Source organism: Cherax quadricarinatus, chromosome 47 (genome assembly GCF_038502225.1).
Source record: "Cherax quadricarinatus isolate ZL_2023a chromosome 47, ASM3850222v1, whole genome shotgun sequence".
Taxonomy (NCBI): domain Eukaryota; kingdom Metazoa; phylum Arthropoda; class Malacostraca; order Decapoda; family Parastacidae; genus Cherax; species Cherax quadricarinatus.
Genome location: NC_091338.1, coordinates 24,658,380 through 24,684,216, shown reverse-complemented (window position 1 = coordinate 24,684,216; position 25,837 = coordinate 24,658,380). Strand labels below are relative to the sequence as shown.

Below are 25,837 nucleotides of genomic sequence, written 5' to 3'. Positions count from 1 at the left end.
CGGTCTTTTAGGTGTTTGCATGATAAATCATTCATTTGTGTATCCTATTTGGCCGCAATAAATAGGATACACAATAGGATAGTATACACATAGGATAGTAACACTTAACTTGATCTCTTTATGCTCGCCCCATATCGTACTCTTCCCTTCCTCTTAAGAACATAAGAACATAAAGGAGGAACACTGCAGCAGGCCTGTTGGCCCATACTAGGCAGGTCCTTTACAATTTATCCCACTAACAAACATTTGACCAACCCAATTTTCAATGCCACCCAAGAAACAAGCTCCGATGTGCAAGACCCTCTCAAATCCAACCCCTCCCACTAAAATCCAACCCCTCCCACTCAAATCCAACCCCTCCCACTCAAATCCAACCCCTCCCACTCAAATCCAACCCCTCCCACTAACTCAAATCCAACCCCTCCCACTCAAATCCAACCCCTCCCACTAACTCAAATCCAACCCCTTCCTCTTCAAGAAATTGTTTACCATCAGTTTGCAATTAGGCTCCTGGCCATCTTCCCATCGCTGTCGGACATGGGAAACTAGTCTCTCACGTATAAATATCGAATATATTATTTGACTCACATTAATACCATTTGGAGAAATACCCAACACTTCTATACGTTGACTATCAGGTTATACAGTTCGTTCGTTAGTTCGTTATATCTATCACAGAGCGCACGCAGAACTTACCTTTAGTGAAAAGAAAAAAACTTTAACTGATATTTGACAGAAACTAACGAGTTGCATCAACTTTGACTTCAGTTTTGCACCCACACTAGCCCTTGCCTTCACACCTCCACTTCACAGAGCCGTGTGATCTAAGGTGGTTAAGCACATATGTTTTTAATAATAAAATTAATAATTGTAATAATATTAAGTATGTACTGACGATCATTTTCTGCATTTGACTCGAAACAGGAATATTATGGTGCAGAGGCGAGCTTTCAAACCGACAGACATGGATGATCGCTTGAAGATCGTGCTGCTGTGGATGAAAGGCACGACAGTACGTGACATAGCACTGAAGACAGGCTCCAGTGTCTCCACCGTCTACAGGTGGATAAAGCGGTGGCAGCGAGAGGGTAACATTTACGGCTCGGGACGTCGTATACCTATGAGTGTTCCAGCTAACTTACCTCCTTTGCCAAACACGGTGATGGACCTCACTCAAGCATTCGTGATCTGTTGCTCGCCAAATATGTGTCTGAATGAGTTTCACAGGAGGGAGGACAGCTATTGGTCGCCATCCTTCTCTCACTGTGTTAACCTATTCAAGCCAGATTACAACTTTGGACTCTGCATGGAATATGTGGATGCCTCCACAAATCTAGTTGGACACATTGCGGTGGATGAAGTGAAAAACTCGCTCATGTTTTAAAACACACGAAAAGAGAAGATTCCTGTTTGTTAATATAAGAACTGAAAAGCAGCCACAACCTGCTCTGTAACAATGAAGATAGAAAAAAAAAATACCACGGGCGGGGTTAGAACCCGAGATCAGAGAGTCAATGAAGATAGACCCAGAGTAGCAAAACATCCCCCCCCCCAAAAAAAAAAGAACATAAACTGATATTCAAATAGAAACGAGTTAGAGAAGACAGAAAATTACTTTGCATTATTGGCTCTACAAGAAACTATAATACAAGTGGTAGATTATAATACGTTGCTTCCTTTCCATTACTTGTTATAAAATCGTATGAGTCATATGACACTATGATAAAATATAAACATGCATTAGATATCAAATAATTCAAAGTTATCTTATGAAATAATGTTAAGATACTATATATGTCATTTAGTACATAACTACAAGGTATATCCTAAGACATAAATCACATATATTACACAAATTAAGACGTTACCAACATCGTCTTAATAATAATAGGCTTTTATTTTTCTAATATCTCCAAGTGTATCCTTTAAATTCTTGATGATCTTCGGACTTGACTTCATTAATTAATTGTCCTTGTCTACTATTAAGGTGGCTCATGGTTTTGCAGGCAAAGCTCTCGCTTCACACGCTTAGAGTTCGGGTTCGATTCCCGGTAAGGGTAAACACCTTGTGTGTGTTTGGCTACACCTGTTGTTTTTGTTCACCCATCAGTAAAGAAGAGTATCTGGGTGTCAGCCAACTGGTGTGGGTCGCAACCTGGGACAAAATTGACTTAATTTGCCCGAAATGCTTAGCCTAATGTCTTCTATACGGTAGTATGTCGTTGATGTCAGCTATGTCTTGTATACCTTGTATATGTACTAGTAAAAATAAAAATTCTTCTTAATATTATTTGTATTATCATCATCTCTGGTTACAACCATGACTAGTCTCGCTCGTCTGGTTTAGCTTTAGCCTCACATAATTTTGCTTGGTCTCGCCTTACTTTCCTCTGGCCAAGCCACTACCGTTCTGTATGGTACACACTATGAAAGCCTAATAACCCTTGCAAGGTTACAGAAAAACTTTGAATTCAAACATGGAAAAAATCTGCTGCCAAACACCGCAGATATAAACTAACATAACTACATACGCCATACCCTTCAATGAAGATCCTTTGTCGTGATGGTGGAGCTCTTGATCTGAAGAAATATTCCTCTTCTCCCATTACTCGTATGGATTGTAAATACCCCAACCTGAGAGAAAGAAAAGGAATCACTGTCGGCCCAGTGATCATGTAACTTCCGTTTTTAGTGCTATGGTGGCTGTCATCCCACCTGATGGATACTGGATCACCTAAAGGCCTATCAGGCGACTCTCCACTGATACGTCGTGTGGCTATCTGGAAGGGTCTCTGATGGTCGAAGTACCAGTGGAGGATGCTTTCGGATCCAGGAGTGGCGATTATTCCTGGTTTGCCAACCTTGCTCGCTCAGTTCTGGAAGTGCGATTCTAAATTTGTAGGTCAAGCTGTGGTTTCTAGGAAGCAACAGTACTATCTGTTGGAGTGGAGAGGGCCGTAGTTCAGGGTATACTTGGTTTCTTTTCATTTATTCTTGAAGCTACCCTTGTAGATGAATGGTTCAAAGAACCGACACGTTGTTAAATTAGACACATGTGCAACTCTTGGGTATCTTTATTGAGGAAACGTTTCGCCACGAGTGGCTTCATCAGTGCATACAAAGGATAAACTTGAAAAACAGGAGGAGAATGAGTTAATCAGTCCCTCAACCTTGAGTCGATGTGGTCAGTCCATCAATCTTGAATAGAATACGGCATATGGGCGGAGAAGCAGCTTATAAACCGTATGGCAGGAGAGGTGCAGCAGTCGTAGGTGGTGTCATATTTGTCCAATGTGGAAGTAGGTCGTGCCCAAGGGTTGAGGGACAGATTACCTCATTCTCCTCCTGTTCTTCAAGTTTATCCTTTGTATGGACTGATGAAGCCACTGTGTGGCGAAACGTTTCCTCAGTAAAGATACCCAAGAGTTGCATATGTCTAATTTAACAACGTGTCGGTTTTTTGAACCATTCATCTACAATCCTGTCAGACACTGCAGCTTCTTGGGATCTTAATACCTGGGAATTCATCGCTTGCCTAACCCTTGGGCACGACCTACTTCCTCATTGGACAAATGTGACACCACCTACGACTGCTGCACCTCTCCTGCCATACGGTTTATAAGCTGCTTCTCCGCTCATATGCCGTATTCTATTCAAAATTGATGGACTGACCACATCGATTCAAGGTTGAGGGACTGATTACCTCATTCTCCTCCTGTTCTTCAAGTTTATCCTTTGTATGGACTGATGAAGCCACTGTGTGGCGAAACGTTTCCTCAATAAAGATACCCAAGAGTTGCACATGTGTCTAATTTATCAACGTGTCGGTTCTGTGAACCATTCATCTACAACATATGGGAATCTTTATTCAGGAAACGTTTCGCCACACAGTGGCTTCATCAGTCCTCTCCTTACGCCTTTTTACTTTGTATTGGACTGATGAAGCCACTGTGTGGCGAAACGTTTCCTGAATAAAGATTCCCATATGTTGCATAAGTGTCTCAATCTTCAACTTGTCGGTTTTTCAAACCATTCATCACAACTGTCAGACACTGCAGAATCATCGGAACTTGTTACAAAGAATTCTTCAACACTTGTCCAACCTTTGGACGAAGACCTACTTCGACTAGTGGATCGTACCACTATGACCCCACCTCCTCCTGCTTCGCCTCACTTTACTACAGTATATAAGCCACGTCTACGGCCCTATGATGTACATTCTACAAGATTGATGGACTGAACACATCGACTCCAGGCTGAGGGACTGATTACCTCATTCTCCTCCTGTTCTTCAAGTTTATCCTATGTATGGACTGATGAAGCCACTGTGTGGCGAAACGTTTCTCAATAAAGATACCCAAGAATTGCACATGTGTCTAATTTAACAAGCTACCCTTCTTTTTTACCCCGTAAATGAGACAATGGCTTATTCTGGATCAGAAGTGACTACAACCGTGTTTACCGACCTCTGTACGGTCTGGGATACTTCTCAAAAACCAGGAACGCTTTTAGGCAGTTACCTGTTTCCCAAAATTGGCACTGACATTCTACCTACCACCTCTGGTATTGATACCTCTGAAGGCTGCTTTAATTTAACGATAGATCAACCCTCCCTCACGAAGCCACGACGTTTCTCGGATCCTTCGCGGGTCAAAAAACGGAATTACTAGAAACAATATTAACATTGCAAACGCTCTGGCTATACACCAAAATATTGCAAATAACAGGCGGACTGTCCAGTCTACTTAGAATCGGATAAAAAACTATCCAACATCCAACTTCTTACTTGTCATTACTGCCGCGACGAACACTCCGCTTATTCCTGTTGGTGTTCTTTTTTTTCTTGAAAAACAATTATTCTTTTTTTTTTAAGGAAACATTGAGTCTCATACAATAAGTCAGTTTTCCAGCTACGTCTCCAAGAGAAAAATAGCACAGATATACTTCTCCAGAGTTTTCCAACATTCTCAGCGCCTAGTAGATACATTTAACACATACACACCATTGTACCCTAAAGAAGTCTCCATCTCTTATGTTCCTATTTCTGTGCCCTCTGTCACCCTCACTACCTTTCAACCTACACAGTCTTCTTCAGCTGTTCCTTCGACATTTCCACAGCAGTCTCAGCTGTTCCTTCGACATTTCCACAGCAGTTTCAGCTGTTCCTTCGACATTTCCACAGCAGTCTCAGCTGTTTCTTCGACATTTCCACAGCAGTCTCAGCTTACTTCAAAATTCCCTGCAAATCTATTGTCTCTTCTCACTTTCCCTTTTCTAACAGTCTATCTCCACCAGTGACCCCTTCTTCCATCTGTGACAGTTGCAAAAATACGTGTACCTCTATATACTTTTACTATTGTTATAGCTGTGCCCACACAGACTCCTCCATTTCAGCAGACAACTACCATCTAACAACCACATCCTATATTGGTAACTGCCAGTCTTTCTCCCCTCTCTGGTCCTGATAACGAACAATAAGGTCATGTCGGTATTTACCGAAGAGATAATGTCCGAAATGGACTTTGACAAACCTCAACTTAATCCGGGAACGTCAGCTGGACCTCCCATGAAAACAGAAAATCGTGAATGAATCAGATTCTTACCCTTCACAACTTTCTCAATCAATCCTCTTTAAAAACAGATAGCAGTGATATAATCTACCGAACACGGTGGGTCCCCGTTTAATGTTCGCGCTTCAGATCTTTTTTACTAATTATACCATCGTGGTATGCCGATGACACCCCACATGTGACCTGACTCCCGGGTCTATATCAACCATTGTCTCATATCTACTATGTACATGAAAAAAAGTATTAGGTGAAACTTTGAACAGGTAAAAAAATTATTTTTTTTTGTATATTTTTCGTCAAGTTGGAATAAGCTAATATGCAACATATTTATCTCCGAAACTTGTCTCCTGCGCAGCAGTCTTCTTGCGTCAAATTGAGGGTTGATTTTAATGATTCAGGTAATAAAATTACCTCTGTATGTAACTGAAGAAGCTTGTTGCACACCAGGAAGGTGTTCCGGGTTTCAACGCCCCGGCGGTTCGGTACATGATCAGGCCTCTAGGTGGAACAGGGCCTGATCAACTGAAGAAGCCTGTTGCACAGACAAAACAACTAGGAACTAAACATACCCATGTGTTGCACTTGCACATGTGTCTTATTTATCAATCTCTGGCTTCATCCCACGCTACTACTGACCATTAGGTCAGCAGAGGGTCGTGCTAGTGTTCCTACATCCCCTCCCCCGTATCTCTCCTGTACAACTTTATCTTTTTCTCTTTCATAGAATTCGATGTGAAATGACTATGACAAATATCCATGATAGTGATCATTGCTCGAATCTCTCAGTTTCTTGTTCTGACTTCCCATCTTTTTATCGTTCGTTCCTGGTAACAAAATGAATGTTCAGATTGTGGAATTTATTCACGTCATAAATCTTTTCCTGGCGCTTTCCTTGACTCCTCCTTTACACATGAGGTATTACTCAATCTCTTATACCGTAGGAAAACATAAAAATAATGTGTTGGCCTTCCAAATGCGTTAGTGCAGAAGGTTAAAGACGTGCAGCTCAGGGTCTATATTTTTCCAAAAGTACTAAAGACCGTTTCCAAGACTGCAGACAAGACTCAAGAAATCGTAATGACACGATTGCAAACAAACCATACCCCCGGCCGGGGGTATGGTTTGGACTGCAGACAATTCAGAGCACATGCTAGTCGTTTTATGAGGATAGATGTTTACAAGCTTTTTCACAAGCTTATGTATCCACTGTAACTACCAATGCTCGCAGAATGAAAATAAATGAAAGTTGGCTTGTGAGTACTCACTAGACCCTGTCCCGTGTGTACTCTCTAGACCCTGTCCCGTGCGTCCTCTCCAGACCCTGTCCCGTGTGTGCTCTCTAGACTTTGTTCGCTGCGTACTCTCTAGACTGTTCGCTGCGTACTCTCTAGACTCTGTTCGCTGCGTACTCTCTAGACTCTGTTCGCTGCATACTCTCTAGACCCTGTCCAGTGCATACTCTCTAGACCCTGCCTCCTGCGTACTCTTTAGACCCTGTCCCGTGCGTACTCTCTAGACCCTGTCCAGTGCATACTCTCTAGACCCTGTCCAGTGCATACTCTCTAGATCCTGCCTCCTGCATACTCTTTAGACCCTGTCCCGTGCGTACTCTCTAGACCCTGTCCCCTGCATACTCTAGATCCTGTCCCCTGCGTACTCTCTAGACCCTGTCCCCTGCGTACTCTCTAGACCCTGTCCCCTGCGTACTCTCTAGATCCTGTCCCGTGCGTACTCTCTAGACCCTGTCCCCTGCGTACTCTCTAGACCCTGTCCCCTGCATACTCTAGACCCTGTCCCGTGCGTACTCTCTAGACCCTGTCCCCTGCGTACTCTCTAGACCCTGTCCCCTGCGTACTCTCTAGACCCTGTCCCCTGCGTACTCTCTAGACCCTGTCCCCTGCGTACTCTCTAGATCCTGTCCCGTGCGTACTCTCTAGACCCTGTCCCCTGCGTACTCTCTAGATCCTGTCCCGTGCGTACTCTCTAGACCCTGTCCCCTGCGTACTCTCTAGACCCTGTCCCCTGCGTACTCTCTAGACCCTGTCCCCTGCGTACTCTCTAGACCCTGTCCCCTGCATACTCTCTAGACCCTGTCCCCTGCGTACTCTCTAGACCCTGTCCCCTGCATACTCTCTAGACCCTGTCCCCTGCGTACTCTCTAGACCCTGTCCCAGGTCTTCCGTAATTTTTTAACGAGAACGTTGCAAAATATGTCAGCGTTGCCAAAGCAGTCTGAGCTTATCTCTTGCGTGTATCTCAAGGGCTACATTTATCCTCCTCCGAGTGGAAGTTTAGGACTAGATTTAATGTTATGGACTGTGTAACCTTACAACGTTCCCTTCACTCTCCTCACACAATGATACTTCCCGTGTGCCTGTTTTCACCAATGTTCAATATGCTTCAACACATTCACCCTAATGCATACGTTTTCCTCTTACACTGTTTCGATCATATTTGATCTACAGGCGTTATCCCTCTTCATTGAAAAACTGCAGTGGTTCTACGTTTTTGACACTCAAGCACCGAAGACACTTCATACTTGTCGTATTTTGGTCATTCCGCGATCCTAGAAGGATATCCCCGTATTGCGCCTGTACATAAGTACACGTTAAATGATTGGTGAAGAGTGCAACAGAAAATTTTAATTCAGTTAAATATTAGCAATGACACTAACATCCCAATTTTTTTCAATAGAAATAGGAACCTGGGACATACGTAGCCCAAAATCAATTCAAGCCTCCTACTAAGAAACACAAACCTCGAAGCCAAACTGAAGAGGCTTCCTCTTGTTATCTCAGGGAGACCAATATCCTAAAATACTCCAGCACATTAAGCTTGAAGCTGCGTAGAATTTACATTACTAAGCTTCGACACTGAAGGATGAAGCCAAATGGTTAAGTCACTTAGAAATTATTGCATAAAAACACAATATATTTTCCCTCAGTTTCTTCCATAAGAAAAGACTAATTTGGACCAACACAAATTAAAATCAACCTGAACTTTTCTTTAGGATTTTTCAGCGTTAATATTTTTTAAGTATAAATATATGTATAATTAAGTTTTATTAAAACTTTGGATACATGACGCAGACTTATTTTTACTTTGATCTCAAGGACACGCAAATGTAATGTGCACTTAAATGTACATTATGTAGCTTTAACTAGATAACCCAAAATATTCAGACTCTGTGATTTATTTTTGATCAAGTTATTTTACAGTAATTACATAGATTAATAAAAGTAGCACATTAAAATTCACACAACCTAAATTCAAGGCGAAGCTTTTAATGAGGGAGACAGTCTCAGTGCAATATCAAAAGTTTAAAGACGGCTGCAAGAGACATTCTTCAGTTATTGCAATGACTCCGACATAAGATGAGTCTGTCATTGAAGACTGATACCTTTATAATTGTTTTATTTTAACCACGGTAAAGCGCTAAACCAGTAGGGATCATACATCTTCAGTGGAATGGGAAATAATTACATTATTTCCAAATAAGGGAAGGATAAATCCAGTTCCTTGGAATTTAGGACACTATGACATATGTCAAGCTCGTACATAGTAATATACAGCACCAGTATAGAACCTTCACCTCAATAAGCATGTCAAAAATGTAGTGAAAATAAAGAGTTCGTCATGAGGCTCATATCAGCAGTATGTTATAAGAAGACTCTAAGAAATCTAAGCCTGATAACATTAGAGAACAAAAGGAGTCGATGTAATATGATAATGAAGAAGCAAATACTGAAAGAAATTGATAAGGTAGATGTGGACAGATTGAAAGATGATAAACAGCAACACAGGCGCAGCTGGAATCTGAAAACGCAGATGTATTACAGGGATGTTGAAGAATTTCTTCAGCCAGGACCGTGGAGTGGTAGAGGAAGGAGTCATGCAAATCTTTAGAACTCTCGAAGTCAGGAGAAAGAACCCAGCAGCAGTCAACGAAGATGCGGGGATGGGACTGAAACATGCCTCATGCACCCGCGTACAGGTACATATTTATAACCCCTCACACACAGTTGGAGGGTGAACATACACGTGTGATCATAACGCTTTTACAAAGAAAAACAACAATTAAATTTAATGGAAACCACATCCTCTTAAAGAGCATATTTACCAAAGACTCGTGTGATATACACTTCACCCAGAATTACATTACTTCCCTTCTCAGAGATTCTGATCTCCGGCCAAACTATCTTAAGTTTTAATTTCGGGGAGAAGTAAAACACGAGTAGACGTGAAGGCAGAAAGTAACATGAGGTGAAGTGAAGGAGAAAGACAGGTCAGAGTTGTAGGGTTTAAAAGAACGAGGCAGGGACAGGTTTACTAGTGAAAGAACAAACAAAGACTAAAAGAAAGGCAGAAATAAGTTTAGTTGTTAATGAGATGAAGTTTCAGGTTAACTCTGGTACAGCCATCAGACGTCACTGCTATGTTAGACAAATTTTACACAGGAAATTCAGTGATTTTACTTTGCATAATCCAAATTTATATATATATATATATATATATATATATATATATATATATATTATATATATAGTATATACATGCAGTTTTTACGAATATGTGTGCACTGAGTGTGTACTCATCTATATATGGGCGAAGGGATCAGTCTCAGCTCTTAGTCCAATCTCTCTGCTGGCTGCCACTGAGTCTCTTATTTCTTTCTTGGTCTGCGTAATCTTTATCATAACTAGTCTTAAAATTGCACTGTCTTGGTCATTCCACTTCCTGACCACACTGAGGATAAAGAAGCATTTACTAACCTATCTTAGTTTTAATATCTAGTTTTACCCTCGTGTGCCTGATTTGCGCCTCTCACAGAGTCTATCTCTTCGCTAGTTCATTTATTCTCGTATTCTGTACTTCGTTATCTTGTGTCTTTCTGTCCTCTAATGATACCAAGTTTATCTTCTTTTCTTTCAGTAGCGCATAAGGTTCCAGAACAAATATGACTGCAGACTCCTGCCCTTTTTACAGCATATTAGCATACATTATCAGATGTGGGTTCCATACTTGTGCTGTATTCTCCAAGATGAGCATTATGTATTCGGTATATTATCACAAATAACATCTCGTTGAGTTGTTTTTTTTTTTTATAGCTAACCCTAGATTTGCCAGAAATTTGTTTGCTGCATAAGTAATTCAGTTAATGAAAATCTCAGGCAATGTGGTTGGAGTTATGGTTACCCCGAAGTCCTTCTCCTTGAGGAATATTCGTAACCTTTGTCCCAATGCCTGTATTCTGTTTCCGGTCTTTACTCTCCTAGCGTGTCATAATTTTGAATTTGCCAGGGCTAAATTCTAATAGCTACTTATCAGTCCAATCCTGCTGCTTGTCCAAATCCATTTGTAGCCATGGTAGGCTAATGGTTGTATTCTCTTCATTAGTTTCTTGTGATAGACGCACAGGGTTACCTCTGAGTCGATTTCTTCTATCATATCAAACGTGTATATAAGAAAGAGTTCTTGTTTCAGGGCTGGCCCTTGTAGAACCCCATTCGTTACACCTGCCATTTTTTGACACCTCTTCTCGAACAACAATTCGTTCTCCTTTTTTTTTAGTAATTAATCCACTGTAAAGCCTTTCCACTTATTCCTGCCAGCTTCTCTAGTTTTTGTCCCAGTCTCGTGTGGTACTGTGATGGACGCTTTTTTACATTCCAAAAAGCATCCAGTCAGCCCATTCCTCTTTCCAGCTAGATGCTCCATTCTTTCATTCGATGTTTATTCATCTAGTTCCCTTTGTCACTGCACTCCATTCAGGAATTGCCTCAAGCTTGCCTAGTCTCCTCCTTTAACGTTACGTTTTCCCTTCCTTCTTTCGTTGTGGCTGATTTAGGTCAAAGTGACCTAAATCAGAGCCTTTATATTTAATCTCTCTTTCTCTCTTTCTTTTTTTTGCACAGGGTTTGACAAGGTCAGGTTAAGGATCCCTAGTTTTATTGACAAGCTATTTACAGGTTAAGGATACCTAATTTTATTGGCAAGCTAAGAGCTGTTACCTACATCAGCTCATTTGAAAGCATTTTTATTGTTACGAGACATACAAGTAGGGAACAGGATGAAGTTGGAGCCATCTGTGGGACAGCATTTTCATTTGATCAACTGACTATCTCGCTGACATCGTTATGCTGTACGAATGTGTTCCATACTCGAGTCATCCTGGGTATATATGATCTCAGATGGATTGATGTTCTGGAGAAGGGTACAGCCAGAGTGAAGTTGCTGCTTTCTGCCCGTCTTGTGGCATAAAAGCTTGTTTCACGCTGTCCTCGAAGTGGATCCAAGTGTGGTACTTTGACAATATTGGCCTTGTACATAACAGTAAGGAAACCCACATCCCTCCTGTGTTGAAGGCTCTGCTGAAATGACAGATCTATCCAGGATTAGTCCAGGCGAGAGATGAGACGTCTTGCTCTGTTCTCTACTCTGTCAAGCATTCGCAGATGAGAGGGGGGGGGCAGGCAAACCAAGAAAGTGGAGCATACTCAAGGTGAGAGCGCACTTGTGCCTCATACAGAATCTTGCAACCCCTACTGTCAAGCAGATGAGAGATACGGCGAAGTGCTGTAAGCTTCCTGGCTACCTTGTTTGCAAGATTTACATCGTGGTTCTTCATGGTCAGTTTAGAGTCAAATTTCACCCCAAGGATATCCACTTCTTCCCCAGGTACCAACACCCTCCCATTCTTCCTGACTACTGCATAGGCATTACTGTCACGGTACCTAGAGACCATCGTCATCTGTGTTTTCTCAGGTGCAAATGTTACTTGCTGTCTATTTCCCCAAGCTGATATAGCTCTAAGCTGGTGATTGATGTAGCTTAGAGCAGCTGGCATTTCTTCTCTTGGATAAGTAAATGTCAGTGTACAGTCGTCTGCATATGCATGGGATTCTGGAATGAGATGATGAAAGTCATTGAAGTAGACATTCCATAACAATGATCCCAGCACGTTTCCTTGTGGAACACTTGCCCAAGTAGGATGTCTTGCTGATTCCGTTCCATTGAGAACTACCCTTAGAGATCTACCACGAAGGTAATCACTGAGGAGACATAGCGTAGAGCCTGCAATTCCCAGAGCTTGCAGTTTTGCTAAGAGGCCCTGGTGCCACACCCGGTCGAGAGCACCAGCGATGTCCAGTGTTACCACACAGCTTACTTTGGATTCATCCAGTGACTGGTGCCACTTAGTGGAGAGGTTTAACAACAGATCAGCAGCAGAGTAACCTTTCCTGAAGCCATATTGACGGTCACAAAGTAGTGAGTGGTAGTCAAAAATCTCTGTCATTTGTCATAAGATTATTGTCTCCAGGATTTTGCCAGTGATTGGCAGGAGTGACACTGGTCTGTAGTTGCTGATTTCTGCTCTGCTCTTATTTTTGTGAACAGGGACTACATTTGCCTCTTTCCACAGAGAAGGCCATTTACACTTTACTAGTCATTGCTGAAAGATGCGAGTTAGAGGTGCTGCTAGCTGGTCTGCACATCTTCTCAGCAATCTTGGGCTCAACTTTTCTGGGTCCATAGCCTTTTCTTGGTCAAGCGATTTAAGAAGGAAATACACCTCCTCCTGCCTTATTGTCCCCACTGACAGTTTTGACACAGTTCTTGCAGCTAGCCAAGGAGGGTCCCTTGCCGGATCAGGAACCTGCATTTTGGTAGCAAAGTGTTCAGCAAAGAGGTCCGCTTTCTCTTGACTACTAGTAGAGGTGGTCCCATCCTGTCGATTTAAAGGTGGAATGAGTTCATCAGGTAGATAACTTTGTCTGTCCTTGACCAGGGACCACCAGGTTTTGGAGCCTACTCTACTTGATGCTAGCTTTCTTTTAGTGTCCTCCTCCAATTTAGCGATGGCCCATTTTTGAACGTCACCCAAATGCCTACACGCTTGCCTGTGCAAGCTCTTGTCATAGGTGGTAGGATGTCTCTTATACTTTCGCCATGCCTTGTACTTAGCAGTAGCAGCCTCTCTACAACGAAAGCCAAACCAAGGCTTCATCACATATTGCCTGTGAGGAATGTGTTCTTGTTGTAGATTAAGGATGTGTCTAGTGAAGGCATTCACTCGACAGACTCCCCCCCCACCCAGGGGGGCACTGCCGGGTCGCCATCTGGAGAATGCCCGGGCCGGAAGTACCGGCAAACCAACATCAATCAATCATTTGATTGTCAACATCCCCTTGAAGAATAGCATTCCAGTCGGTGGTGGCGAGCTCAGAGCGAAGGGCTGGCCAATTACCTCTTTCCCATAGCCAGGTTGTGCGTATGGACTCCTCACCTCGTTCCGCTGGGATCTTAAGTGTCGTAAAAACAGCCTTGTGGTCAGATGATCCAACGTAGCCGAGGGGTTCACAAGTGACTATACCTTTAGCCAGATCACTCAATACTGGATTAAGAGAGGAGCCAGAGATGTGACACCCCTGTGTTTCATCTGTGTCTTCAACTTCCAACAGTGTCCCCTTGTTGCTGTGTCCAAATCTCTGGAACATCCTGTCTTTGTCCACCTTGTCAATTCCTCTCAGTATTTTGTGTGTCGTTATCATGTCCCCCCCTATCTCTCAAGCTTGATTTCTGTGAGGGCTGTGATGTCCGGTGATGCCTGTTTGACTCTTTGGTGCCACTTCTCCCACTTATTTGTTATTCCCTCTGCATTTGTGTACCATACATTCAGTTTCCTCTCCAACACTGTGGTTTCGGGGAGCTGTGAGGGTGGGAGACCTGGTAGCATACTGTGGGATTCTATAGCTGGGTGTTGGGTGGAAGATGTGAGTATGGATTGTAGTTTGTGTTGGGATGGTGTGATAGGTTGTGGGGTTCTGAGGATGGTTCTGTGTGTACTTGCCCTAGCTGCTCTGTCCTGCTCTGACTGACCTCTGCTGGTTCCGTCCTTGTCTCCTCTCCTAGCTCCTTTCTCTTTTTTGTCCTCTCCCTCAGCTGCTGTAGTTCTGTTTGTGTTCTGTTTGTCTAGAAACGCCCTCTTGTACTCTGCCGAGTACTTCAACCGTGGTTTCTCTTGGAGGATCCTGTTTCGCACTGTTTCTGTCCTGAGAATCGGCTTGATCGGTCGTTGTCTTCTTTTCAAGTTCCCCCCTATTCTCTGAAAATTTACAGTCTCGTCCATGTCTTCTTCACCTATTTCTGTGATGATGTTCTCGATCTCCCTTCTTTCTGCCTGCCGTCCTTCAGTGTGTGTCCTTTCCTCTCTCTCCTGAAGCCCATGGATAAACACTGATTTTGGCCTTTCCTCCTCCCATTCCCTCTCCCTCTGTGACTCTGGTTCCTGTCTGTACATGGTCATTTTCTCCCTTGATTTTTCCAGTGGTAGCATGGTTGTGCCTCTTCATTTGATCTATCACCCTTTCCATCTGCACCCAGCTCCTCTCCCCTTTCACTCCTTGGCCCTTCTTGGCAGGCTGATATGACATAAGAACATAAGAAAGGAGGAACACTGCAGCAGACCTGTTGGCCCATACTAGGCAGGTCCTTTACAATCAGTCCCACTAACAAAACATTTACTCAACGAAATTTTCAAAACTACCCAAGAAATAAGCTCTGATAACTCTATCCACCCATATGAAAGCCCCACTCAAATCCAACCCGTTTCATTCATGAATTAATCCAACCTAAATTTGAAACTACCCAAGGTTTTAGCCTCAATAACCCAACTAGGTAGACTGTTCCACTCAACTACCCTATTTCCAAACCAATAATGTCCTATGTCCTTTCTAAATCTGAACTTGTCTAATTTAAATCCATTACTGTGGGTTCTCTCTTGGAGAGATATCCTCAAGGCCTTATTAATGTCCCCTTTATTAATACCCATCTTCCACTTATACACATCGATCATGTCTCCCCTCATTCTTCGTCTAACAAGTGAATGTAATTTAAGGGTCTTCAATCTCTCTTCATAGGGAAGATTTCTAATGCTATGTATTAATTTAGTCATTCTACGCTGAACGTTTTCTAACGAATTTATGTCCATTCTGTAATATGGAGACCAGAACTGAGCTGCATAATCTGGGTGAGGCCTTACTAATGATGTATAAAGCTGCAATATGACCTCTGGACTTCTATTGCTTACACTTCTTGATATAAATCTCAGTAATTTGTTTGCCTTATAACGTACGCTTAGGCATTGCTGTGGAAATAAATGGTATAAAATACCGACACAATGGCAATATAAACACAAATGCAGTATAATGTGATCCTTTATTGACTACGTTTCGCCCACACAGTGGGCTTTTTCAAGTCACAAACAGAACTACCTGGGGTGGAAGGAACGCGAGTATTTATAGTCCGGCTGAGGTCAGGTGAAGAAAGCTGCCTCTGATGATGTACCGAGTGGGGTTATAGAGTCTAAAAACTTGGGTAGCTTGGAAAGGAGATTGGATAAGTTAGTGAGCAGACCTTCTACAGTGTTCTTATGTGGGATAGCGATGAAGAAGTTTCTTGGCAAGTGGTTCAGCTATGTTATAGAAGCCACTATTCTGGTTGAAGTTGTCGGATATAGAAATAAGTGATGATTCCAGGATTCTTCGGTATTGAGTGTTGTCTTCTGTGGCGATGAGTCTTGAGTTTCTGTAGTTTATCAAGTGGTTGCGTGAATTACGGTGTTGTACGCATTGCTGTCTTGGTTTAAGGTTGCTGCTCACCATAACCCCCAAGTCCTTCTTGCAATCTGTATGGTTAAGTTCTACATTATTTAACTTATAAGTGCTAGGGTTGTGGACACTCCCGAGCTTCAGAACCTTGCATTTATCTACATTGAGCTGCATCTGCCACATTTCTGACCAGGTATTGAGTTTGTCTAAATCTTCCTGAAGTTCCGTGATATCTACGTTTGAATCAATTATCTTACCTAACTTTGTGTCATTGGCGAATTTGCTCATTTCACTAGTAATTCCCTCATAAAGCTCATTGATATATATAAACAACAACGGGCCCAAGACTGATCTCTGTGGAACGCCACTTGTTACAGATCCCCACTCGGATTTAACCCCATTTATGGACACTGCTTCCTGTCTGTGAGCCATGACTCGATCCATGAGAGCACTTTTCCCTGAATGCCATGAGCTGCCACTTTCTTTAACAGTCTTTGGTGTGGAACTCTATCAAAAGCCTTACTAAAATCTAAGTAAATAATATCAAATTCTTTATCGTGGTCAACAGCCTCAAAAGCTTTACTGAAGAAAGTTAATAAATTAATTAGACAAGACCGGCCTCTTGTGAATCCATGCTGAGTATCATTAATCAGATTATGCTTATCCAGATGGCTTCTTATAATCTCAGCTATAATTGACTCTAGCAATTTGCCTACAATTGAGGTCAACTTCGCTCCATGCTGTCCAGCCACTGTCCAGGTTCCCTTCTTGACCTGAGGACTTAAAACAGGAGTACTACTACGAATCCGCTTGTTTTCCTCGGTCAATCGCCGAATCTCTATATTTGCCATCCTCAATTCTTCCTTAAGCTGCTGGTAAAGTTGCTCGATGGAGGGCATCTTGGTTCAGTCCGTAGAGAGCACACTCGACACGTCCTCACTGAGCACACTCGACACGTCCTCACTGAGCTAATTACAGGTCTGGACTGGAGCTAAGTACAGGTCACCACTGCACTGGAGCTAAGTACAGGCCATAATTCATATCTCCTTCCTGTTTGGCCTCTCAGCTTCCTATGCTGTGTCTTCTCTGGTCAATGCCCCTGTAACTCGCTTCAGCCTGTTTATCTCATCTTCTAGGACCCTTATCCTGGCTACTGCAGTTTCGACTTGTGCCTCCCAATTCTTCTTCTCCTTCTCCAACCATTTCCAATTTCACAGAAACCTCTGTCTCCATTTTTTCGGAAAGCTCTCCTAATTTTCTCTCCCACTCTTCCGTCCTTTTCCACTGCTCCTCCATCCACTCCTCCCTACCAGAACCATTCTCCTCTGATCCCTTGTTCCTTCGAGTCTCCACCATTTTTTCTTTTTTTTCCTTCTTTTTTCCCTTTTTTCTTTTTTTTGAAAGGGAAAAGAGTGAGGGAGGGAGAGAGAGAGAGAGAGAGAGAGAGAGAGAGAGAGAGAGAGAGAACGGAAAGGTAGAAGGTGAGAGAGAAGGGGAGAGTGAGAAGGGAAAAGAGGGGAGAGAGCGAGGGAGAGAGAGAGAGAGAGGGAAAGAGAGGGAGAAGGGAAAGGTAGGAAAGAGAGGGGAGAGAGTGAGAAGGGAAAAGGAGAGAGAGAGAGAGAGAGAGAGAGAGAGAGAGAGAGAGAGACAGACAGACAGACAGACAGAGAGAGAGCAAAGAGAGGGGAGAGGGAGGGGGAGAGACAGGGGAGAAGGGGGAGAGAGGGGGAGAGGGAGAGAGGGAAGAGAGAGAGAAGGGAGAGAGAGGGGAGGAGGGGAGAGAGAGAGATGGGAAATGGGAGAGGGGAGAGATAATGAGAGGGGGAGAGATGTTAGAGGGGGAGAGATGGGAGAGGGGAGATAGGTAGAGAGACAGGCAGAGAGATAGGTAGTGAGAGAGATAGGTAGAGAGATAGAGAGAGAGAGAAAGAGGGGGGGATAGTGGAATGTTAGAGGGAGGGAAGATTGTCAGGTCAGTTTACAGGAAGGTGTGAAATTGTGTGTGTGTGTGTGTACTACAGCTTTTACAAGTGCCTGACCGCTTGTTCCTGTGTGTGTGTACTCACCTAGTTGAGGTTGTAGGGGTCGAGTCCTAGTTCCTGGCCCTGTGTGTGTGTGTGTGTGTGTGTGTGTGTGTGTGTGTGTGTGTATACTCACGTAGTTGTGGTTGCAGGGGTCGAGTCACAGCTCCAGGACCCGCCTCTTCATTGGCTGCTACTGGGTCACTCTTCCTGCTCCATGAACTTTATCGTGCCTTTTCTTAAAGTTATCTATAGATCCTGCCTCCACTACATCGCATCCCAAACTATTTCATTTCCTGACTACTCTGTGGCTGAATAAATACTTCCTAACATCCCTGTGATTCATCTGAGTCTTCAAATTCCAACTGTGACCCCTTCTTGCTGTGTCCCATCTCTGGAATATTCTGTCTCTGTCCACCTTGTTGATTCCTCTCAGTCGTTATCATGTGCCCCCTATTTCCCTGTCCTCCATTGTCGTCAGGTCTATTTCTTTTAACCTCTCCTCTTAGGGCATACCACTTAGCTCCGGGACCAGTCTTGTTGCAAACCATTGCACTTTCTCTAGTTTCTTTACGTGCTTGGCTTGGTACAGGTTCCAAACTGGTGCTGCATACTCCAACATGGGCCTAACGTACACAGTGTACAGGGTCCTGAATGACTCCTTATTAAGGTGTCAGAATGCTGTTTTTAGGTTTGCTAGGTACCCGTATACTGCAGCAGTTATTTGGTTGATGTGCACCTCAGGAGATGTGCCTGGTGTTATACTCACCCCAAGATCTTTTTCCATGAGTGAGGATTGTAGTTTCTGGCCCCCCTAGACTGTACTCCGTCTGTGGTCATCTTTGCCCTTCCTCAATCTTCATGACTTTGCACTGGTGGGGTTGAACTCCAGGAGCCAGTTGCTGGACCAGGCCTGCAGCCTGTCCAGATCCCTGGCCCTCGTCTGACTGGATTTTTCTCATCAACTTCTCATCATCTGCAAACAGGGACACTTCGGAGTCTATTCCTTCCGTCATGTCATTCACAAATTCCAGAAACAGCACCGATCCTAGGACTGACCCCTGTGGAACCCCACTCGTCACAGGCGCTCACTCTGACACCTCGCCACGTAGTATGGCTCGCTGTTGTCTTCCTGACAAGTATTCCCTGATCCATTGTAGTGCTTTCCCTGTTATCCCTTCCTAGTCCTCCAGCTTATGCACAAATTTCTTGTGTGGAACTATGTCAAACGCCTTCTTACAGTTCAAGAAAATGCAATTTACCCATCCCTCTCTATCTTGTCTTACTGCTGTCACCCTGTCACAGAACTCCAATAGGTTTGTGACAGGATTTCCTGTCCCTAAAACCATGCTGGCTGTTCTTGATAAGATCATTCCTTCCTAGGTATTCCACCACTCTTCTCCTGATAATCTTCTCCATGGCTTTGCATACTATACATGCCAGTGACACTTGTCTGTAGTTTAATGCTTCGTGTCTGTCTCCTTTTCTAAAAATTGGACTACATTTGCTGTCTTCCATACCTCAAGTAGTCACCCTGTTTTGATAGATGTGTTGAATATTGTTGTTAGGGGTACACATAGTGCCTCTGCTCCCTCTCTCAGGACCCATGGAGAGATGTTATCCAGCCCCATCACCTTTGAGGTATCTATCTCACTCAGCAGCCTCTTCACTTCTTCCTCGGTTGTATGTATTGTCTCCAACACTTGAAGGTGCACCCCACTTCTCCGTCTTTCTGGAAACCATTCTGTCTCCTCTGTGAATACTTCTTTGAATCTCATGTTGAGTTCCTTACATACTTTGCAGTCGTTTTTTGTGATATCTCCTTCTTCCTTCCTCAGCCTGATTACCTAGTCCTTGGCTGTTGTTTTCCTCCTGATGTGACTGTACAACAGCTTCGGGTCAGATTTGGCTTTCGCTGCTATGTCTATTCATTTCTGACTTTACGACTTCTCTCCTTATTCTCCTGGGTCCTTTGCCTTCTATACTTTTTTCACTCTAGCACATTTGGTTTTGGCCTCTTTACACCTTTGGGTGAACACAGGTCTCATCCTAGCTTTCTCGTTTCTGTTACCCTTGGGTACAAACCTTTCCTCAACTTCCTTGCATATTGATGTCACATATCCCATCATCTCGTTTGCTGATTTCTCTGCCAGTTCTCTGTCCCATTGAACCCCGTGTAGGAAATTCTTCACGTCAGTACAGTCCCCTTTCTTATAGTTTGGCTTCATTTGTCCTGCCCTTCCTACTTCCTTCTCCACTTGTAACTCTACTATGTATTCAAAGCTCAGAATCACATGGTCAATGGTTGCGAGGGGTCTCTCATATGTGATGTCCTCAATGTTTGCACTACTCAAGGTGAATACTGGGTCTAGTGTTGTGGGTTCATCCTCTTCTCTCTCTCTCTCTCTCTCTCTCTGGTACTGTCCCTTATGTGTTGGTACATAAGGTTTTCCAGTACCACCTCCATCATCTTGGCCCTCCATATTTCTGGGTCCCAATATGGCTCCAGGTTCTCCCAGTCAATTCCCTTGTGGTTGAAGTCACCCATGATCAGTAGCTTTGCCCTACTTGCATGAGCCCTTCTGGCCACCTCAGCTATCGTTTCAACCATCGCTATATTACTCTCATCATTCTTGCCTTGGCCTCCAACTGTTCTGTGGTGGGTTAATACATCACTGTAATTATCACCTTGGGACCTCCAGACCTAAGAGTTCATATTATGTAGTCTCTTGCTTATCAGTTTTTGATGAGCAGTGCCAGTCCTCCACCCCCTCTATTCCCTCTGTCTTTCCTCAGGATCTGATATCCTGTTGGAAAGATCGCATCTGTTATCATTCCTGTGAGCTTGGTTTCTGTGATAGCTATGATGTCCTGTGATGCCTCTTTGACTCTTTCATGCCATTCCTCCCACTCATTCATTATTCCATCAGCGCTGGTGTACCATACCATCAGTTTCCTCTCCAACACTGTGTTTTGGGGGCATGTGAGGGTGTGGGACCTGGCGGTGTGCTGTGGGATTCTACGGTGTAATATGGGGTGGGGGCTGTAAGTATGGATTGTGGTTTGTGTCATGATAGCATGTTCAATTGTGGGATTCTAAGGATGGTTCTGTATGTGCACTTGTTGCTCTGCCCTGCTCTGGTTGTCCTCTGCTGATTCTGTCCTTGTCTCTCTTCCTAGCCCCTTTTGCTTCTGTGTCCTCTCCCTCAGCTGCTGTCGTTCTGTTCTGACTCGGTCTAGGAACACCTTCTTGTATGTTGACGATCCTTCAGCTTTGGTTTCTCTTGCAGGATCTTGTTACACACCATTTCTGTCTTGAAAATCAGCTTGACTGGATGATTTCTCCCCTTCAAGTACCCCCTATTCTCTGAAAATTTACTATCTCAGTCATATCCTCCTCGCCTATTTCTTTGATGATGTTTTCAATCTGTTTTTTTTTCTGCTGTCTTCCATTGTGCATTCTCCCCTCGCTCTCCTAAAGCCCATGAATAAACACTGATCTCTCTCTCTCTCTCTCTCCTCCCATTGTCTTTTGCTTTGTGTCTCTGGGTCCCAGTTGTACATGTTTATTGTTTCCCTTATTTTTTCCTGTAGCTCTTGGTGGCATGGTCGTGCCTCCGCATAGGACCTAACCTCCCTCTCCCCCTCTCTTACTACTATCCTTGCTCCCAAGTGTTCTTCCCCTTCATTCCTCGGCCCTGCTTGGTGGTCTGATAGGGCCTTAGCATAAGTAATGTCTCCTCCCTTTCTATTGGGCGCCTCGTTCAGCAGGGATGTACCTGCTTCAGATGCTATGTCACATCTTCGCAATATCCCTGTAACTTGCTTCAGAGTATTTACCTCATATTCTAGGGCCCTTATCCTTGCTTCTGTGGCTTCGGCTTGCAACTCTCGTTTCTTCTTCTCTGCTTTCATGATCTCCATTTTCGCAGAAAACTAGCCTAGTTTGCTCTCCCACTCTTGCTGCTCCATGTTGTGTGTGTGTGTGTGTGTGTGTGTACACTCACCTGTATGTAGTTGCAGGGCTCGAGTCATAGCTCTTGAGTGTGTGTGCATGTTCGTATGTGTTCTTGTCTTTCTGAGTATTTCTGTGTGCGACTACGAGCTGTGTGTTAAACCTACATTACTCTCAACATTTCAACTAAGTTGAAAAATTAACTTAATACTGTTAAAATAACGATCGAAAGTATTTGATTCTCTTAAAACTCACATTTAAAAGTTAAAATTAATCCTTAAAAATTAAACAGGCATTGTGGAATTGCTTAGTAGAGGCATTCTCTCTATATACAAAGTTTCCGAAATGATGGAGTCTGTGGTGTTCAGGTCAGAACTCTCATCTCCCCTGAGGTGAGGAGTGGTTACATCACAGTGCTCTCTGACTTACCAGGAAGCAGCTTTAGACAGGAAAAAGTTCGTGCTGGCCATATATCTAGCACTGCAGCTCCACCAAGCCACAGAAAAAGTCAACAATATATGCTAACTGTACTACTTGCAGCGCTGTGTGATCCTTGTGGGTTTAAAGCTTAGTTTTGGTTATAATAATAATAACACTGTACTTATGTTTGATTAATTAACATACATTAAAAATTAATCTTTGGAAAGAAGTTCTTTAATATATTACTCAGTTCTCTAAGAATGTAAAAACTGTGTAAGTTATAGGGAGGTGATATAAATTCGTTAAAAAAAATTAATTTCTCTCTAAAATAATTTACTTAGATAAGCATTTAGTAGAAAGTAATTCAACAAGTATTTTACTTCAAAATCAAATAAATTAATAACTGTTCTACTGCAATTAATTTAAAATAATGTACAAGAACTATGGTCATTTAAACCCAAGCTTATAAATGTTAGTTTTCAATATAAATTGATAATATGCATTGTTATTCTTAATCAAAGTATTTATAAATTGAAAGTTTTATTATTTTAAGATTTATGTTTACACGTCTAGTTAGGAAATGCTACGAAATATTAATATGAGATCTATCTGGAAGTCCAATGAACAAGTATACAAGCACAATTCCTCATAACTCAGAAAGGCATTTAGCAGATGTTTGACTGAGAGATTGACGTAGAGCTTCCTTATGTATTTGACATACTTTATTGTTAAATGTAACAATAAATCTAAAGCTGCAATTTCCAGAAGATTACCAAGTCGTCGTCTTCGACCTAAACCAAGTATATTGCCATTAACAATTGTTATGTTGTTCAGTAAGATATAGCCTTTTGTAAAGAAACATTTACTAATGATTACAATTTTTCTACTATATTTCCTTTCCTTGACAGACAGGTTCTGCGGTCAACCATGATAGTGGATTTTAAGTCACTCCAGTTGTTGCTGACTGTGACTGTGACTGTGACTCTGGCCAAGATCTATCTGCCTCATAGTAAGTTCCTGTTAATGTGGCTTTGTCCTCATTGCAAATTGTGACGGTGGTTATAATCCGTAAATATCGCCCAAATGACACGTGATAGTGCATGTCCCTCCAGCTGTCCCTCTCTCATAGTTATGATAGTGTCTGTGGCCCAGCTGTCCCACTATTATAGTTTGATAGTGCCTGTGGCCCAGCTACCCCACTCTCATAGTTATGATAGTGTCTGTGGCTCATGTACTTCTCTTTCATAGTTATGATAGTGTCTGTGGCCCAGCTGTCCCACTATCATAGTTTGATAGTACCTGTGGCCCAGCTACCCCACTCTCATAGTTATGATAGTGTCTGTGGCTCATGCACTTCTCTCATAGTTATGATAGTGTCTGTGGCCCAGCTGTCCCTCTCTCGTAGTTATGATAGTGTCTGTGGCTCATGTACTTCTCTCATAGTTATGATAGTGTCTGTGGCCCAGCTACCCCTCTCATAATTGTGATAGTGCCTGTGGCCTATTTTCATCGTTCTCATGGTAAGTTGTGACTGACCCAACTGCCTCGCCCTTACGAGGAGCCGTGACTGTGATTTTGAAAGCCATTTCCTAAGTGTCTCCTTTTTTCATTATTGTCTACATTTTAATTGAGATTGTCGATTACTTTACACCCGCAGTCTCTTAAGGAAGGTTGGTTTTCAGGAAAATGGATCATACCAATTTTTCAATATGCGTTATTTTGGGCTTGGTTAGGCTTTTGTCGATTAAAAAATTAACAAATTCAGACAGAACATAAACATCTTAAAATATCTAATAGGGAACCATGCACTTTCGATGTAACAGTGGCAGGACAGATACACACGGAGAAGATATTTTTGACATATACGGCAGTAAACCATAGGAAAAACGTTGAATTTTCAACGATCTTTAATTATGTTAGAATTTCAGATTCTCTATGAATGAAGAGTTGCACATCTTTATATACATGACCACAACTTGTTTCACTAAACATTACTGGTGTGGAGCGCAATTTTACTGGATGTGACTCAGGTGGGCCTAAAGCCAGGAAGCTCTGGAACGATTTTTCCAGTGCAGAAGACTGACCCAACAAAAGTACCAGTTTCTATCACCTTATTGGTTATTGTGGTCACAGTGGTGCCTATGCTAACCTTCCTATGGTGTGTAAATTTACCTAGTTTGATGAATCCTTTTGTATCCAGCCCAGTGTCTAACGCGTCGGTTTGGAATTTTATGACTCTCTGACCGCGGGTTCTATCCTCGCCCGTGGTATGGTTTGTTTACAATCGTGTCATTACGATTTCGTGAGTCGCACACAAGCTTCAATATACTTACGTATTTCAACGTCTACACATGATGCGCATATTCCCTTCCCTTTCTCAATTCACACTCTTCTTTGTTACGCATATTTAGTCTTTTCCATCCCTCCTTTCATCATAATTCTAACATACACTGTACCTGGTATGTTCAACACACTTATTCCATTATAATCATTGCATTCTTTATTTTCTTACTTTTAAAAAATTTCTTTTAAAAACAATATGAAAAAAATAAACTATTCCTGTACTTTATTCCAACTGCTTCACACATTTCACTCTTAATCCATTCTAAGTTTCTCAATTTTAACCATGTTATCTCATTCATTTCTTTCACTCTTCCTGTATATCTACATTCTTCTTATTCTCACCCCTTTCATATTCACAATGATCAAATTCACTTCTATTTTTCTCATTGCCTTCTTACTCACCTTCATACTCACTGCCTCCATACTAAATTCCATCGCACACACTTCCTTCATGCTCAATTCCTTCATTCACAAGACCTTCACACTCACATTTTTCACTCCTTGCCTTTATATTGACTTCTTGGTATCTTCCGGTGCAACACTCTTCAATGATCTCATTATTTCTTCTCAGAAACAACGAAGTTCCGCGAGCAATTCGTCTTCATTCGACATTTCCTGAAAATTTTCTCTTTATCACTCTAAACCTCTTGTCCCACACGTTTCATGACTCACTGAAATATATTGTACCCTAACTCATATTGGTATAAATGGTAATATCACTATATCACAGTTGCACACAACACATTATCGGAGACATTAACAACAGAGTCGTACTGGCCACGTCGCAGGAGCGACCTCCAAACTTCTTTTTGCTGGGTAATCGCGTCTCCAGACGCTATTACCCAGTAAGTTTTGCGTGTGTGTGTGTCTCGACCGTAGTAAGAAAAGAAATTATTCCCATGCAGCAAGGTCGCCTGG

The 25,837-nt window shown here is 42.7% G+C and overlaps 1 protein-coding gene across 2 annotated transcripts in view; it reads left to right on the top strand.

Annotated features, from left to right (window-relative positions):
* Positions 1-25,837, top strand: part of LOC128696577 (probable glutamate receptor) — a 136,030-nt gene that overhangs the window by 17,424 nt on the left and 92,769 nt on the right. Inside the window, exon 2 of one of the 2 annotated variants that reach the window (XR_011393245.1) lies at positions 925-3,708. Coding sequence is in view for 1 of the 2 variants with exons in the window: in XM_070094761.1 (XP_069950862.1) it covers positions 23,504-23,585 (82 nt within the window). In the remaining variant the exon portion in view is untranslated. Of the gene's footprint in view, positions 1-924; positions 3,709-23,484; positions 23,586-25,837 lie in introns of those variants that run through there. The other variant, XM_070094761.1, reaches the window with a different exon arrangement.